Source organism: Pecten maximus, chromosome 5 (assembly GCF_902652985.1).
Source record: "Pecten maximus chromosome 5, xPecMax1.1, whole genome shotgun sequence".
NCBI lineage: Eukaryota > Metazoa > Mollusca > Bivalvia > Pectinida > Pectinidae > Pecten > Pecten maximus.
In genome coordinates, this window is record NC_047019.1 from 42,664,048 (window position 1) to 42,681,076 (window position 17,029).

Consider the following 17,029-nt stretch of genomic DNA (forward strand, 5'->3'; position numbering starts at 1 on the left):
TATTGGAGTATGACGAGCAACACCAGCTAGTGGAGTATGACGAGCAACACCAGATAGTGGAGTACGAGCAACAGATGATACTGAAGTATGAGCAACAACGGATAGTGGAGACGAGCAACACCGGATATTGGAGTATGACGAGCAACACCAGCTAGTGGAGTATAATGAGCAACACCAGATAGTGGAGTACGAGCAACAGATGATACTGAAGTATGAGCAACAACGGATAGTGGGGACGAGCAACACCAGCTAGTGGAGTATGACGAGCAACACCAGATAGCTGAGGATGAGCAACACTGGATAATAGAGTATGACGAGCAACACCAGTACGAGCAACAAAGGATAATGGAGTATGATGAGCAAGACTGGATTGTGGAGTATGATGAGCAACACTGGATTGTGGAGTATGATGAGCAACACCAAATAGTTGAGGACGAGCAACACTGGATACTTGAGGGTGAGCAATACTAAATACTTGTAGTACAGTAAAAGACATGATTTTATTATGCGACACTGCCAGCTTCAAAAGGAATTAAAGACACAATTTGCCATTTATAGGTGACTAGGTTTATAAGATTTGTCAAGGACATTGTGATAGACTATCTGATAGATTATAAAGTCATAACTGAGCTTAATCAATTAAGTTTTACAGTAATCGTCTGAAAAACTGAAATGTATACTGTTTGAGAAATTACAGAAAAAATGAACTACTGCACTGTGAAAAATCAGGAGTATTTATTTTTAAAATATTTCAAACATTCCAAAGAGCAATTGATAACAATACATTTGTGTTTCTTCCAGAAATTCAATGTATATCTGATTTCACTGCCAGTATACGGTTGTCAAAATGGGTCAACAGTTTTCTTTTAAACCAGGACTTGAATATTTCCACAAATATGCAATAAAACTCAGCACAGCAACTTTTCAAAACACAACATTGAAAAGTGGGAATTCTGCTTTATCTGGCTGAATAAGGTCGACAAGAAACAAGACTGCCCCAGCCCAACCTTCATACAGACTGAAAGGACAGTCGGGGACCCGTGCTCCCTTCTTGAACTCTTGTGTGAACATGAACTCTGCAAATTTGAGGGCCCTGTACAGATGCTTCTTGTCACCAGTAAGTCTGTACAATAACAGGAACACGTAGCCACTTCCAGCCACACCATGACAAATACCTGGACCCTTCCTCAGCAATCCTTTCTCCCACGTCAGCTCACCACATCTCACACAGGCATGGAGGTACTTCTCCTCTCCCCACACCTTATAGGCACGGGCAAATAGATAAACAACACCTAAAACAACAAAGGTTTTCTCTGTTAATTTTATACGGGCATGGCCAAACAATGTTTACAATGACACAAAACTTTCTCTGTAAATCTATCAGGATGGGGAAATAGGTTTATAGCCAGTAGTTTGATAACATCCATACAATCAAAGTAAACAGTGCAGGTATATAATAAATTGTACAGTGCAATAATATAATATGCGCCTACTATAAAGGTATTTTAAACGATATAATTACTACAAGCATGTCATGTCTTTGTGTTGGTTGGTACTACCCTCATAAACATGATTGCGAATTACACAAAAAGCATTAATCAATCTAATCAAAATCTAGATGTTCATTCTCACTACGTTACATGAATATCTAACAACATCTCATAAGGGGTCATGTCGGATGACCTTTGGGATTAGCCAATCAAATGACTACTTCCAGAATCTTAGAAGTAAATTTTATATGTCCGAACTAGCATGACTAGAGTGCATAGCTTGCATAATCTGTCAATTTGTTTCAAGTCCTTTTGTCCCACAAAGCATATAGATATATACATGCTGTGATGAAATGGTTTGCTTCGATGACAGACAAATTGACAATTTGCCCTGAAAGTGAAATACACACACCTCAAAGGTCATCAGAACGTGACCCCTTATGGGATGTTGTTAGATGTTCATGTAACGTAGTGAGAATGAACATCTAATTTCATGACCCTGGGGTCTCACATTCGCCCCTGGGGAAGAGGTAGAAATTATTACAGTTTATACAGGGAAATCACATTTTTGACTTTCATTTGTTGAATTTCTTTTGTAATTAATTCTAAAATAAAATTAGCAGTTTTGGGAGGCAGTTTGATGGTATGCAAATGTTGGCCTAGCTGACCCCCAGTGACTGATTGGCAGGGTTAAGTTGACAGAAATATTTCAAAACTCAGGTGACTATGAAGACCCATATAGTAATATACTGTGAGTTAATTTACAAATTTGGTATTAACGTAAAGCTTATAAGTTGAGCAATACAGGGGATCCCACCTTTAGTGTTTTCTTTTTACTCAATTTGCTGCAAATACCTTTGATAAGGTAAAATATCCTCAGGTGGTATACTGAAGTCTGATCAGTTACCAAGGTTCAACACCAAAAACAAGTGGATGGCTAGCTAGCCTTCATATTCTACTGAAATCTCATGAATATAGATTTAAAATAAAAAATGAAACTAATTTTGAGAAACTTAAGTAAATGTGCTAAACTTGGTCTGGTCACTTCTGGATAAACACAAACATGTACATGAACCTTGGTATTCTGGAACTCAACAAGTCTTACAGTATCATTCTCACCAGTTTCTTATCCTTATTGATGGGCACAGGCACAGAGGTTTTACTCCTACTGAAGAGTGAACCTTTACCCTACTGTAAAAATCTAAATTGGGACTTCATAAAACCAACAATCTACTGGAGAAGTGTACAAAGGAGGGCCAACCACTATATTGCTACCAAATATGAGGTTGAGGCATGGCTGAAAATGTCCCGTTCCTGTAATACTGAAATAGGTGGGTTTGTCAAAATTTAACAATATATGGGGGGAAATATTTCCAAAATACATTTTTCTGAATTCAGTATTAATACTGAACACTTATCCATGGTGAGGTAAGACTGCAGTGTTTGAACTTTCAAAGATAGGGTGAAATGATGATGGAGACCTTCAAAACACTTGAGATTCTAAATACACTGTAAATGTAAAAATAGTCAAAAGATGAAATGTCAATTCTTTAGCTTGGATAAAAAGAGGGGTGAATGTGAAAACCCTTTAAGGATCCTGTGGTAATGATATTTGGCCAGCAGGTAGCCAGTAAGGACAAATGAATCCTCCAGATCACATGGGTCAGAGGCTGAGGGTGATGAATCCCCTTGATGATGATGGTCAGTAGGAGGTCAAGAGTATTCAGGATCAAACTTGATGATGAATGACCTTGACCCACGTGGTTTCTTGCGAACTTCTGTCAATTACACTAGTTATTACTATAAGGACCACAAAAGACAATTCAATGAAATTTACTGACAGTGTCATACTTAATTAGATGGAAACACCATTTTGATGATGAACTGTCACCATTTCCTTGGCTACAATTATGACATCATACAAGTAATTATTTAAGTTACATTTAGCTAGCTCATATCTCGTCACTGCCATACAGATGTAAATATTAAAGCATGCATAAATATATAAAGCCCATTGAAAAGGCAAATGGCTTCCATTCAGTATTAAATTTACAAGACATTTTAATAACAAAATCTGGAATATTAAGACCTGAACTAATTGAGACATTAATATCCTCCAACAAAATACTATACCTGGGGCGCCGTGGCACCAATGCACCAGATCTTCTCCCTCTGGCCTACTCATGCCAACCTCATCCATGGCAGGGGCGTAGTTATGATTGGCCTGTTCAAGACTCAACATGAAATCTACTGCCCTATGAACATCCTCTACAGCTGGTTGGCTGTCCTCACATGTGTAAAACTCGGGGAAACTCAATAACATTTGTAGGATGCCAGACAGGCCATGGGCAGCACCTACAACACAGAAGCACATGTAATCATTGAAGGGCAGTTCAGGCCTCATCTTCACTAGCCAAGGCTTCTGATTACGTTTCACTCCACAAAGATGTTCAGGCCTGTGGTGATGTGTCTTTTTTTTTTTTTTTGTATGTCCTGATTTATCTGGATGTGCATGTTATGTTAATGGTTCCAAATGTTGTCCTAGGGCATAGTAAATACGTAAAACTTAAAGACAATGTACATAGTCTGTCCTTAAGGTATGACATGCTTTATTGTCACAATCTACCAGGAAAATAGATGATGCTTGGTGCCACATTTTCTGAAAGTGCATTCCATTGATCAATATGTATCGGTACATTTATACAGAACAAAATGCTATTAACTATTTTATTGCATTTTTTACCAGTGAAATATCAGAAATCATCAACTTGATAAGAACTTATACTATCACAATGATGATATATCATTCCTTTGATGATATAACTTTAAGTGATGATATAATTTTTGTTTTTGACCAATCAAAATGGTGCATTTTATTTACTGTATTGAAATGCACTGATTTTTCAGTTCAGATCCAACTGAAGCATAGGTAAAATAAGTGGCTATTTTGCTGCTTTTTTTGCAATATATATTGCAGTTTTGATATAAATCTCATTTCACAAGAGTAATGCAAGCAAAACTTACCAGGTCACAACAGAAAAACATTGAAGTTGTGTCAAGCAGCCCATTCAAAATAGCATCATCTTGTTGCAAAGCATAATGTCATCACAGTAGGGAAACTACGTCACTAAGAGAACAACAAGATGGCAGAAGCATCTCTCGCTTCTAGGCAAGTTTGTCTTACTTTTTACTCTGATCCTGTGACTTCCCATTTATCGATATGGTCAAAAGTACATTTGATGCATGTAAGATTATTTGACTGGCAACAGATTATTCACAGAATATGTTAAACATTGTTTAAAACACTCAAAGACCATCCTATTATACTCGTAGCATTGACAGGTTTTTTGTCGAGACAAACATGCAAAATTTTAGCAATAATCCATGCAGACGTTATATCATGGGTACTTGAATGTCCAAAAATCAATATGTCTTACAATCATACCATGATAAAGCATGTGTAACAGTATGGTAAGGTGTTTGCCAACAGTTCCTCTTTAAGAAAGCATCAGATGCACCACGAGGACGAGGGATCATACCAGTGTCGAGAGTGCCTGGAATTCCGATTTAGAATAGCATCACTGTTTGCAGTCAAAAGAAAGTAAGTACATGAAAGGACACTGAGAACGAATCTAAAATGTGCTCCCAATACCATATGAAGATTCAGGAAATCTTGCAATTGAAAGATCACCTTTTCAATCACAGGGCAGAGAAGTGTCATAGGTACAAAACATCCAAGAGATATTTTTCCTATCTAACCAGTCTCTATTGGCACCAACAAATTCATGATAACATCCAAAGGAAGTGTCGTTTCTGTGAGAAAACCTTTAACACTGATCCCAGTTTATGGGAAAATGAGGAAAGGCACTGACAGAAGTACGTCTCTTATATTCTCTTAGTAATAGCTTGTGACCTAGTTTCCCTAATGTGGTCATGATGGTACAACATCACAGAAAATTGAAAAGTTTCCTGTTGAATAAAACATATATTCCACTCGTATGACAAAATAGATATTTTTCACGCGTGTGTATCCAGCATAGTAGTTCCTTTCTGACCATAACTGCAGGCTCCAAAATTTGAACTGAAACAGGTGAATGAGAATTTTAGAGTCTGCGATTAGGATATGTTTTAAGAGAAATTTTATGTTTTTTGATACTAGCCATGAAGCTCTTGGGATTTTTAAATACTTATTCAGTAAAAAGCATTCCTTCTTCCCATAATTTTTTTAACTTGTCTTACCCAAATATTCTGTTCCATGATAGGCATACATAAGAGGTGACTGCACACCCTTGGGAGATTTAGGCTTGTGTGAATAAGAATAATGTCTTCCAGATTCCACCGTCACAGTACATAAGTGTTTCAAGATGTCTTCACTCACAACCTAAAATAATGCAGATCTGAAATAATCATGTGTATCTTTTTTCAAATTTTAGATTTGTATATACCACAGTATCATATATATTGAAATGTTAGAATTCACTGTGTTGGGTATAATGTAGAACAAGAATTCCACGAAAGTGGATATGTCACCAGCTGGCTACGCAGAAAGTTGGGTGATAATAGGAGTTATTGCACAGAAACAGGTTTTCTTTCTGCAGACAGTAGTAACAGTAACCTTGACCTTTAACCTTTGGACCAGTAAAAAAAAATCCAATGCAAGCACTTGTGATAACGAAAACTGAATGAAGTTTGAGTTTGATCGGCCCAAGAGAACTTGAGTTATCGCATAGAAACAAATTTTATATCTTAAGTAACAATGACCTTGACCATTGACCTTCAAACCTAAAAAGCAATTCCATGCAAGCATTTGTGGTAAGGAAGATTTGCATTTAGTTTGAGTTTGATCAGCCCAAGCCAAGGGAACTTGAGTTATCGCACGGAAACCTCTGTGCATATAGCGCCACCAACGATTCTGACACTGATTGACAAAGGAGATACCTTTATGTTGTCTGCTTTTTCGCAGGCAATAAAAAAGTAATGAAACTGGTCCTTTTATCTTAATGACTTCAGATGCTTGACACATGAAAGTGTCTGAAAAGTTAAGATGAAAGCGCTTATGCTTTAAATTTACTACCATATATTTTACTAGGTGTAAGCCAATGTTCGGGGATTTTAAAGTGAAAATTATTATTTTCTGTAAAAAAATCTTTTCTGGTTATATACCTAAATATCTTTTCTATGAAAAAAATGTGTTTTCAGTTTCATTATTTATAAATACATGAATATATTTATTTGTATATATATGATCAGTTAAGTAATAGTGACAGTATAGATAAATGCCATGTTTTCGAGGTAATCTGCCCCTTTAAGACACCAATAAATTACAAAAAGTCAAATCAATAAATAACAATTGTCACATTACAGAAATGGAGTAGATTAACTACAAACATTTACAATATTGTAGAGTATCGAATGTAAATAGTCCCTTCAGTCAATCATTTACATGTATGTATATAGGAGAGTATTTTCCATATTGTCCTGATTAAAATATAGATTTTGATGTTGGTTTTGTTGTTTACATTCAAGGGAAGGATGATCTGAAGTTCATGCTTTACTCTATTTATCATGACAGCATTCTACTGCCAGTACATTGGCAATCAAAGCTATAGTGGGATTATATATTATCAATAATTCAAATAAATGTAATACAAAATATATATGTCTTTTCTCTTTCTGACGAATTACAAACCTTGTAGCAAAGTTTCTGTTGTAAAGCTAATGCACCGCTCAGATAACCAGCTCGACCAACAAGTAACTCATCTGATCCATATGGATAGAATGATATTGGTCTTGCATGATCTGCAAAATTAGCAAACTTCTCGGCTATCTTTTTCGATTTCGATTCATTACCAGCAGTATGATACAGCAAGCTGTTCACTGCCACAGTTCCAGCAGATCCAAGTATGAAAGAACAAGGAGGATCACCTCGATCACCACCTCTGTCAACAAAGTCCATTGCAACTTTACCATACGCCATGCCGAGTTCCAGAAAATCATTCTTGCGGGACGTAAACGATTCGCAATTAGAAAGATAATAAAACATATATGCGACTCCAGCATTTCCAACATAAAGACCACCATCACAATTGGCAGGCGTTGGTGGCATGCCACGCTCAATGCTTTTTACTAAATGTTCAATACTTGCTTTCCACTTTTCTTGATCAACGAATACCTCCGAACCTTCAGTATAGTCCTCATATCTGTTTTTGAAATTCCGCATCTTTCTCTTGAATGACAGCGCAAATGAATTGTTGTATGACACTTGCTAGTAGACGTTCTTTCTCTTCAATATAGAGTTGATATTATGCTGTCTGTTTTTTTCTCAATCAGTTGGGCCAATACTCGCTCAGACCTCAAACAAGACAAATGTTCTCGAATCCCAAAGCATTAACATGACCGGAAGTTTACAATAAATTAAATCTCAATCACTCAAACGTTTAAGCCATTTGATAAATTGATCTATATAACCAGTTTTCAACGTTTCAACCAATTTCAAATCATATAACAACAGTTTTCGACTCAATTTATTATGTGTGAATGAAACCCAAATAAATTTATAGTAAAATCACCGAATAAAACATACTTAGCACAACACAAGCATTTATATGACCTAACACCGGAAGTAGTTATAAATAAAGGGGGTTGTCTTTCTTTGTTCCAGAAGTTGCAGAAGCTGAGCTTTGACGATTTCGTCGAAATCTACGAAATTATGGCTTCATTTGTGTTACGGGTTCTTTCTTTGACTTTAGGAATATTTTTCATTTTCATTGGAACATTGAAATTGTCACCGTCCATCAATGATGAACTATACAGGCAAATGGTAAGTGAAATTGAGTTTGTTCTGCCACATGTGCAATGAGTTTTAAGATATTTAAAAACGATATTACTTTATTAAACAATGAATATAATGACAATGTAATTGAGAAATTTAGCTTAGTTATTAATGTCAGGCTAATATTTAAGCAGCATAATTATATATGTTACATTATCATTAGGCTTTCAGCCCTTGTGGAAACAAGCTATATTTGATTTTTTTTTGTTGAATCCATTAAACAAGTTTTAGTAGACTAATACGGAAATTCGTAAAATGATCTGAAATTTATTTATTTATGAATATATATATTTTTTCAGAGAAAATCATTTATCAAGAGTGCCAAGGTATTTCCATTTGCAAAACTAACAGGATGGAGACCAAACCCACATACATACAGGAAAATATTTGGTGGATCAGAAATTGTTTGTGGAGTGATACTAGTAGCCATACCCGGTAAATGAATCAGAGTATTTGATAATTTTCTTTTTTTTTATAACTGTTACAGAAAGGATGCCATTTTGTTTCAATGTGTAGCAGAACTATACATTGTACGTTATTTAAAGACAACTATATTGGGCACTAGAGATGTGCAGCATGTAATAATAGATGATATCGAAGATAAAGTCAATTTTAACTAACTTTTAGGAAAGGAAATCAATGAGCTCTATGGGAGTGTCGAGAAACAAAATCAAGGAGGTCCTGAAGCATAGAGCTTATAAATTGAAAGTGCTGATAACCGATGTAACGGATATAACTGGAATTAACTGAGCACTAGTGGCCTCTCCACCTCTAAAACCTGGCACGTCCTTAAATGACCCTGACTGTTAATAGGATGTTAAACAAAATAAATCAAACCAAACCCAATGGGGGAAAATTATGTTAAAACTGCTACTAGTTAATATAAGTTCTTAATGGAATGGGGGGGGGGGGGGGGGGGGGGGGGGGGGGGGGGTGCATACTCTTGTATGTGACTCTTCTGACTCCCCTGGGGCCAGAGGGTTGAGGCCCAATTGAAGAAAATGGGGAAAAGTCCTTTAAATCGCCACTTGTCACATAGTACTGAATGCATTAGAACCAAATTTGGTCAGAAACATCCGTGGGGAAACGTGAACAAATTTTACATAATGGTGACTGACCCCCCTGGGGCCAGAGGAGCGGGCCCTAATAGGGGAAATAGAAGCAAATCTTTTAAATCGTTACTTGTATTTTTGAAACCGTTGAAATTCCCACCCTATAACAATATAAAGCATTGTTGGGCATAAAGAGATAAACAAAATCATGATGTAAAAGAGGCCCTGGGTCTTTCCCCACCGCTAGGGACTGGTTACATTTTTGAAACTCATGAAGTCCCAACCCATAACCATATATAGCATTGTTCTACACCAACATATATAGCTATTAACAAATTGAACGTTTGGTCAAATTCAACCAGGTGAGCGATACAGGCCCTCTGGGCCTCTTGGTTCTTCTGTTAAAAATGCTTTTGTCAGGGATCAAACGCAGGACATCTGGTTTATAGTCTTACGCTCTGCAGATTGAGCTAAAGAGAAGTTCTCTCCAGCTGGGCAGTATATTGTGGCCAGTGTAAATTTAGCAGGGTTACATAGCTATATATATAGACTCCTTCCAGGGAAGAGGGTTTCAATGATGCTTTCACAAGCGATTAAATCCAGGACCTCTGTATTACTAGTCTTACATTCTATTGATCAAGCTAAGGAGAAGTTCTCTCTAATCAGGCAGTATATTGCAGCTAATATTTATGAGGGTTACATAACCTTTCTTATGTTTTTCAGTAGAAAGTGTTTAGTGTAATCTTGTAATTGTTAGCACAAATGAAGATTGATTAATTAACAGATTATGTAACATTTGAATGGTTCATTTATCCAAAAACATTTTGGACGCGTCAGTGTAACCAGTATAAATGTACAGGAGTTTGACGTTCTATTAATAAGATGAATCATAATACCTATAAAACACCTTAATATGCATTGTTTATATTATAGTAAAGAGGTATTTTTATAGGGATTATATATTTTGATTGAAAGATGTATCAGGACACAGTCACAAGTATTCTAATTTCCTTTACTTGCGTACATTTTTGGAAATAATATTACAAATGTTAATTAAATCTAAATATTCTATTTTATGTTGTTTCAGGTCCTGTAAAAGATGCAGTAAATGTTGTGATGCTGATGCTGATGCTTTTGGATGTGTATTCACACTGGGCGTTAGATGAAGGCCTTGACAAAATGAGCCTGTCCATTGTGTTCCTGTTACTGCTCACATGCAGACTAATTGTCTACCTTCAGAACAAGTTACGTAATATGGATGAGGACAAAGATCGATGCAGAAAAAATATTAAGGAAAACGTGGGAGAAACTGCTAAGAAAACAGTAACTGAAGTAAAAAAAGACCAGTAAATTGATATAGAAAAATCAGTCCCTACTAATATTATCAAGGTCATGTTCAAATACCATCATAAATAATTTATTTGAAGGGATATTCCGCACAAGTTGTAAAATTTCTGGTTTATCAGAGGAAGTCTTTCTAAAGACATTTAAAACTATTGTCAGAAAATCTTTCCTGAGGTCACATTAGACAAGGAAATTAGTGGGATTTTTCCAATCAAATATAAGATTAGACCATCTCAATATAGTGTATGGGGGAGTCTGTAACTGAAGGCTCATTGGATGGTATATTTTATGCAAAGTATTATTTAAATTTCTGCTGTGATTGCAATTTAATTGCTTCATTAGGCTTATTTCCTTCTAGTTTTATAATGTACACTAATATTTCCTACAGTTCGACTAAAACAACTATTATAATGAAAAACCTGTTATGATGCAGTCAGGGCCAGTCTAGCTAGATCGATAAAGAATTTCCACGAATTAATTATGATGTTTGTTTATATTGTAAATTGAGGTGCCAATTTCCATAAGAACAAAGATGCCTCTGTACATTCTATATATGTATTGGTTTTTAAAACCTAACTTGTGCGAAATACCCCTATAAGGAAGAAAAGTTTTAATAGTTTCTTTTGTACCATTTCAGTAGAAGCTGCAATGATCTCTATAGGGCAGTAATCTCAACATGTATGTAGAGGTTACAAAACAAGTGGTTGTATAGCTTGTGTTTTTTTTGTAACTTTTGAAAAATAACTAACTCCAACATTCAAGAGTTTGTGCGACCTGTTTTTACCACAATAGAAAAGCTATTCTGAGAGTGAATGGAATTTTACCATATCAGTTGGGTGGAAGGATATGACCTTAGTAAAATGTCACTAATTAATATGCAAAACTGACATTTTTGAAAATATATGTAGATATTACAATTACCATTAATCATACCAAATATAAGTAGCAAGTTTATGAGCTCACCTGGCCCAAAGGGCTGGTGAGCTTAAATTAAGTCAGAAACATCCTTTGGGAAAGGGGAACAGATTTTGCATAACTGGTGACTCTGACCCCCCTGGGGCAAAAGGGATGGGGTCCAATAGAGGAAATAGAAGCAAGTCCTTAATGGCTACTTGTATTTTTGAAATCATTGAGATCCCCACCCCTTAACCATATATAGCATTTTTGGGGATAAAAAGATAAACACAATCCTGATGTAAAAAGAGGCCCAGGGGTCTTTCTCCAGCCCAAGGGACTTTATTTCTTCGAACACAATTATTTTAAAAACAATCCCTTGGGTCTTTTCACACCGCTAGCAAGTCTGGACTTAGTTTCTGGGTTATGTCCTTAAAGCAGTTGGGATCCCAATGCCATAACTATATATAGCATTGTTCAACATCAACAAATAAAGCTATTAATGAATTGAACACAACACATTATTTTGATGTTTGGCCAAATTCAACCAGGTGAGTGATACAGGCCCTCTGTGCCTCATGTTATTTTTCAAAGCAACAATTTGATAGAAATCAACACAAAAACAAAATTGCTATCCCAAAAACAATGGTGAACTGCTTTTTGTGTGTCACTATTCCGAGGACCCAGTGAAGCAGCCTTCAAGTGTTGGCCATTCAAAATGCATTGAACAACATCAAAGATCTTTGTATCAACCAATCAAAATGCAGTTAAGAGTTTATTCCACGTGTTATTCAACATTTGTAATGATTATTTGATGTCTTGGTTGTTAAATAACATCCATTTATTGTGGTAGAAAATATATTACCCAATAAATGATATTTAAGACTTTATGTGCAATTTTTTTTAGTGTTTAAAAAGGATGACAAATAGTACATGTTCATTTGTTTATATTGGCATTTTACACCAAATAGCTGCAGCATTAGTGTACTGATTATTGACTGTTCCCTAACATGTTGTTTGGTAAAAAAGACCTGTTTTCTTGGTTTTAAATTCTTTTTACAATTTTCTAACATTCTGGATATGCTGTCTCAGTCTGTCAAAATTATATACATTATATATATATATAAAGCTGTGTGTATGAAATGAATGTATTATTGGAATCAATACCTCGTGTATTTGTGATTGTCTAACTATGAATGCTTGTTGTAACAGTTAAGGGAGTACTGTAAGGTGTGTAATTTGTGATTAGTTCATTCAGTTATCACACATGTAACCATATAACTTTCTACTAATACCATTACTTACTTATAGCTTTGTTTTTATGATGATATTCATTCCTCATCCTACCCCAAACTTCACTATAGCCCAAGTTTCCTCTGGTGTCCATACGGTGTCAGGGCCGGAGGAAACTCAGGCTAACTTCACCAGTAAGGAGTTGGTACTTTATACTTTCTGAACATTATAATTGCACTAAGTCTTCTTATAATTGTTATCTTCCAAATCCATTGATGCTTTTTAATTCTCTAATAGCCTGATACTGGCTATAAATCCTTCACAATTATGATACAGACTATTTTCTTGTGTTTCAAACTATTGACTCAGTTTGGTTGAGTTTTGCTTGCTCATAAAATGGTTAGTATTTGGACCAAGTTTCTGATTCCTGTGTTATCAATCTGACAAACTGGTTGTTTCCAATATTTATAATTGGTGAAATAAGTGTAATAATACTAAGGAACAAGCTATTTTTCAAATGGGGAATTTAAACTAGATCTTGTACTACCCTGTACACACATATAATGGACTTTGTCATAACTAATGCACAATAAATGTTATAGAATTCATAGTTTCTTTTACAGAAATTTTTTGTACGGTAATTTTTTGTAATTCTTATTTATTATGTTAAAGGGTTTTCGACACATAGGGTATTTTTCGTTTTTCTGTTAGCCTGACCCCATAAATGTTGGCTGACACAGGTTTCCACCTCGCCTTACAAAGCTGTTTATCTATTTTAGGCCAGTAGGGGGATATTGCTGCTGGCTGAAAAATTTTAATGAGCCTGGTGGTCACGTGGTCCGATGCTTCATCTGGTTCACCTCACCAATATCACTAGGCTAGAATCTGCCTCGTTATATGCATTTATAGAGGGAAACTTCAAAGAGCCCCATATTATTTTGTAAACATTGAAAGCAATGACAGTGAATGTCCTGATTTTATCATCTTACATGTTTAGATTTTCTTTCCTCACCTCATGTCTGTAATTGTATAATTGAAATAGTAGACCAGCGGACAATATCATAACCTTGGTAATTTACTAATATCACATGTCACCTTTTATTTTTATTTTAAAAACTCAAACAATTGCATATACACTATAGGTCTGCTCAGAGACGTAAATATCACATATGTGATGTATACATCTCTGGTCTACTATACAGTTAAGTGACAAAATGATCTCACTTGTGCAGTCTTTTTACGGTGATTAATTTTCCTAGCCTTGTTAACCATTTTATTTTTAGCATAATTTGATAAGATTTTGTACTTTTTTAAGAACATGATTTACCCTTTCCTGATGTAACATTAACATAAACATATCCATTTCTTAATTTTGCAAGATAAAGATTTGATCAAAATGCAGTACATGTAGTTTGAAATACTGTTGTCTCATCCTGATGTAATTTAATTAGATAGTACGTAATCACAGAACTGATTTATTTTTATCTAGGACGATTCATGGGTTTTTTGTACATCAAACTTTGAGGATTTCCTTTGTACATATTAAATCAAGATTTTTTAAATATTGGTTGAAATTAAAGCGTCCAGATAATTTTTTACTCAAAGCATGTTATGATGACATGTTGGAAACTAAAGATCCTTGGATTCTTTATTTAAATCAGGAACTTTTAACTGTCAGTATTGGGTATATGTTTGAAGAAATCAGGTACTGTCCTGATCAATTTTACAGTAATGTATACAAACAACGTCCTTTTTTTGACAATTTCCTTAAAGAATGTTTTGAAGGTTATGAAGGAAATGTATTTGATGTGGTGAAAATGTTACGCAGACATACGTATTGATTTGATTAAAACATATCATTTTAAATACTCTAGTATGTTTAAACGTATTCAGTAACTCAAAGTAGAAAATATAATAGAACTTAACAATTTAGGAAAATATTTATCACTAGCAAATAAACTAAAGGAAAGATTTTTTATAAGATTTTAATTAGAATATATTCATTTTTAATGATTATTTCTCTGTTTCCCTGTAAAAAATCTGACAAATTAGCCTATTGAATTATAAATCATGTAAGAGTGGATGCCTTTGTCCATTAATGTTATATACTATTTTATCCAATAAGTTGTAAAACTTATCGAATAAAGTTGAATTGAATACAGTTGTTTAATGAATAACGGGATCATCACTCGAGTACATGTAACCAATTCACTGTTGAAACCCAATATAATAATGTAAAGTATTCAATCCCTCATTATAAAACCATTGCAATGGTAGATAGTGTGTAAATAGAGATTTAATGTGACACACATTTGGGTGTTTCTAACGTTAGTTATACTATCAGCTTAACTGTCGTCTTGGCAGCAGTGAACCTGTGGCGTAGGAGGCTGACCAACCTCGTTATCAGAATGAAATTTTGCATATAGGTCATTTGTCCAGATGGACCCATGCCATGCCCTGTATCTGAGCGTGTATATACACAACGCCAGGAGTGGGAGGGTAATTTGACTGGCTTTTCAGAAAACCAACCTATAGACAACTTTAACCTTTTTGTGTCTAAAATCCTTTAACCATTTTAAATGCATGGATGTATTAGTATTGATTACTGTAGGGATAGAAATGTGAGTCAGCTTTAGTACTTTTGTTATACCACTTTTCCGGTATCTGTTTGAAGTAGCAGCATAGTTGCCTACTTACTGCAATAACAGAAATGTTTGTAATGGAGATGGGAAAATGAAAGTTCAATTAAAATTTTTGAATTTTGAATAGTTTTCCTTTCAATCCTTATGCAAAGCACTATTTCTATGCTACATTGGCATTATATGTAAGATTTCATTATCATATAACTCGTATGAACATCAATGAAAACTCTCCAATTAATTTTCCAATAAGACATGTAATTATCAACTTGGTTTTTTCCAATACAATTGTGGGACTTCCTTTATTTAGAACATCATTATAGTGTTATTACATGCTTGTCATACACAACATGTTTGACATCATGGTTAAAAATTCACAAAACATAACAAGAGGCCATTTATGTGATAAATTTCTTTTTAATGATAATCTGCTGTAATGTCATTGCAATTGAATGATACTGGGCAAAATGTACTTTGAGGAAACCTGACCAGCATATTACTATGAAAATGCACATCTATACATCAACTACCTAAAAGATCTGTTATATTCTTACAAATATTTTATCAGCATTGTACATCTGTCTAAGAAACAGCTTATGTGAATCTCAATGTATGGATAAAATCATGAATTAGAAACCAGTGTTTATAAAGAACTTCTTTAGCAATGTTGGTAAGATGATAATTAAAATAATTAAAGCTGTATAAATAAAAAAAATGCTTTTGTACTTATTGACATGAAGAATATCAGCATTTTCAGGATTAACTTTTCTTCTGCTATGATTGAAACGGAGAAGCTGCTTTGTGATCTGGGTGTGTGACTTTGAGTGGACAACAACTGCATGATTTGGATGTGTTTTGCTGTGTAGCGGCATCTTGATGTGTTATTCCGGGTTGGAATCTGTTGTGGGATCGAGTGTGTGAGACGGAGTGGAACACTACAGCGGCATCTTGGTGTGTTATTCCGGGTTGGAATCTGTTGTGAGACCGAGTGTGTGAGACCGAGTTGAATGCTACAGCGGCATCTTGGTGTGTTATTCCAGGTTGGAATCTGTTGTGGGATCGAGTGTGTGAGACCGAGTGGAACGCTACAGCGGCATCTTGGTGTGTTATTCCGGGTTGGAATCTGTTGTGGGATCGAGTGTGTGAGACCGAGTGGAATGCTACAGCGGCATCTTGGTGTGTTATTCCGGGTTGGAATCTGTTGTGGGATCGAGTGTGTGAGACCGAGTGGAATGCTACAGCAGGATCTTGGTGTGTTATTCTGGGTTGGAATCTGTTGTGGGATCGAGTATGTGAGACGGAGTGGAACACTGCAGCAGGATCTTGGTGTGTTATTCGGGTTTGGAAGCTGCTTTGTGGGATCCGAGTGTGCAACACAGGTTGGGGCGTTACAGCAGGTTCTTGGTGTGTTATTCGGGGTGGGGCGCTGCTTTGGGTTCAGGGTGTGTGAAAGGTGGGTGGGTGATTCCGGGTGGGAAGCTGCTGAGGGATCTGGGTGTGTGATTCCTGGTGGGAAGCTGCTGAGGGATCTGTGTGTGTGGTTCT

The 17,029-nt window shown here is 35.6% G+C and overlaps 2 protein-coding genes across 2 annotated transcripts; one reads left to right on the forward strand and one right to left on the reverse strand.

Annotated features, from left to right (window-relative positions):
• Positions 1-715: 715 nt before the first annotated feature.
• LOC117328095 (lanC-like protein 3) lies at positions 716-7,900 on the reverse strand. Its single transcript, XM_033885450.1, has 4 exons — positions 7,180-7,900; positions 5,730-5,871; positions 3,624-3,845; positions 716-1,292 (listed from the first exon to the last, which is right to left on the reverse strand). The coding sequence occupies exons 1-4, from the start codon at positions 7,708-7,710 to the stop codon at positions 925-927; spliced, it is 1,263 nt and encodes a 420-aa protein (XP_033741341.1). The 5' UTR covers positions 7,711-7,900; the 3' UTR covers positions 716-924.
• Positions 7,901-8,137: 237 nt separating this feature from the next.
• LOC117328096 (transmembrane protein 35A-like) lies at positions 8,138-13,453 on the forward strand. The gene is made up of 3 exons (XM_033885451.1): positions 8,138-8,310; positions 8,622-8,757; positions 10,462-13,453. The coding sequence occupies exons 1-3, from the start codon at positions 8,200-8,202 to the stop codon at positions 10,722-10,724; spliced, it is 510 nt and encodes a 169-aa protein (XP_033741342.1). The 5' UTR covers positions 8,138-8,199; the 3' UTR covers positions 10,725-13,453.
• The last annotated feature ends 3,576 nt before the right edge of the window (positions 13,454-17,029 follow it).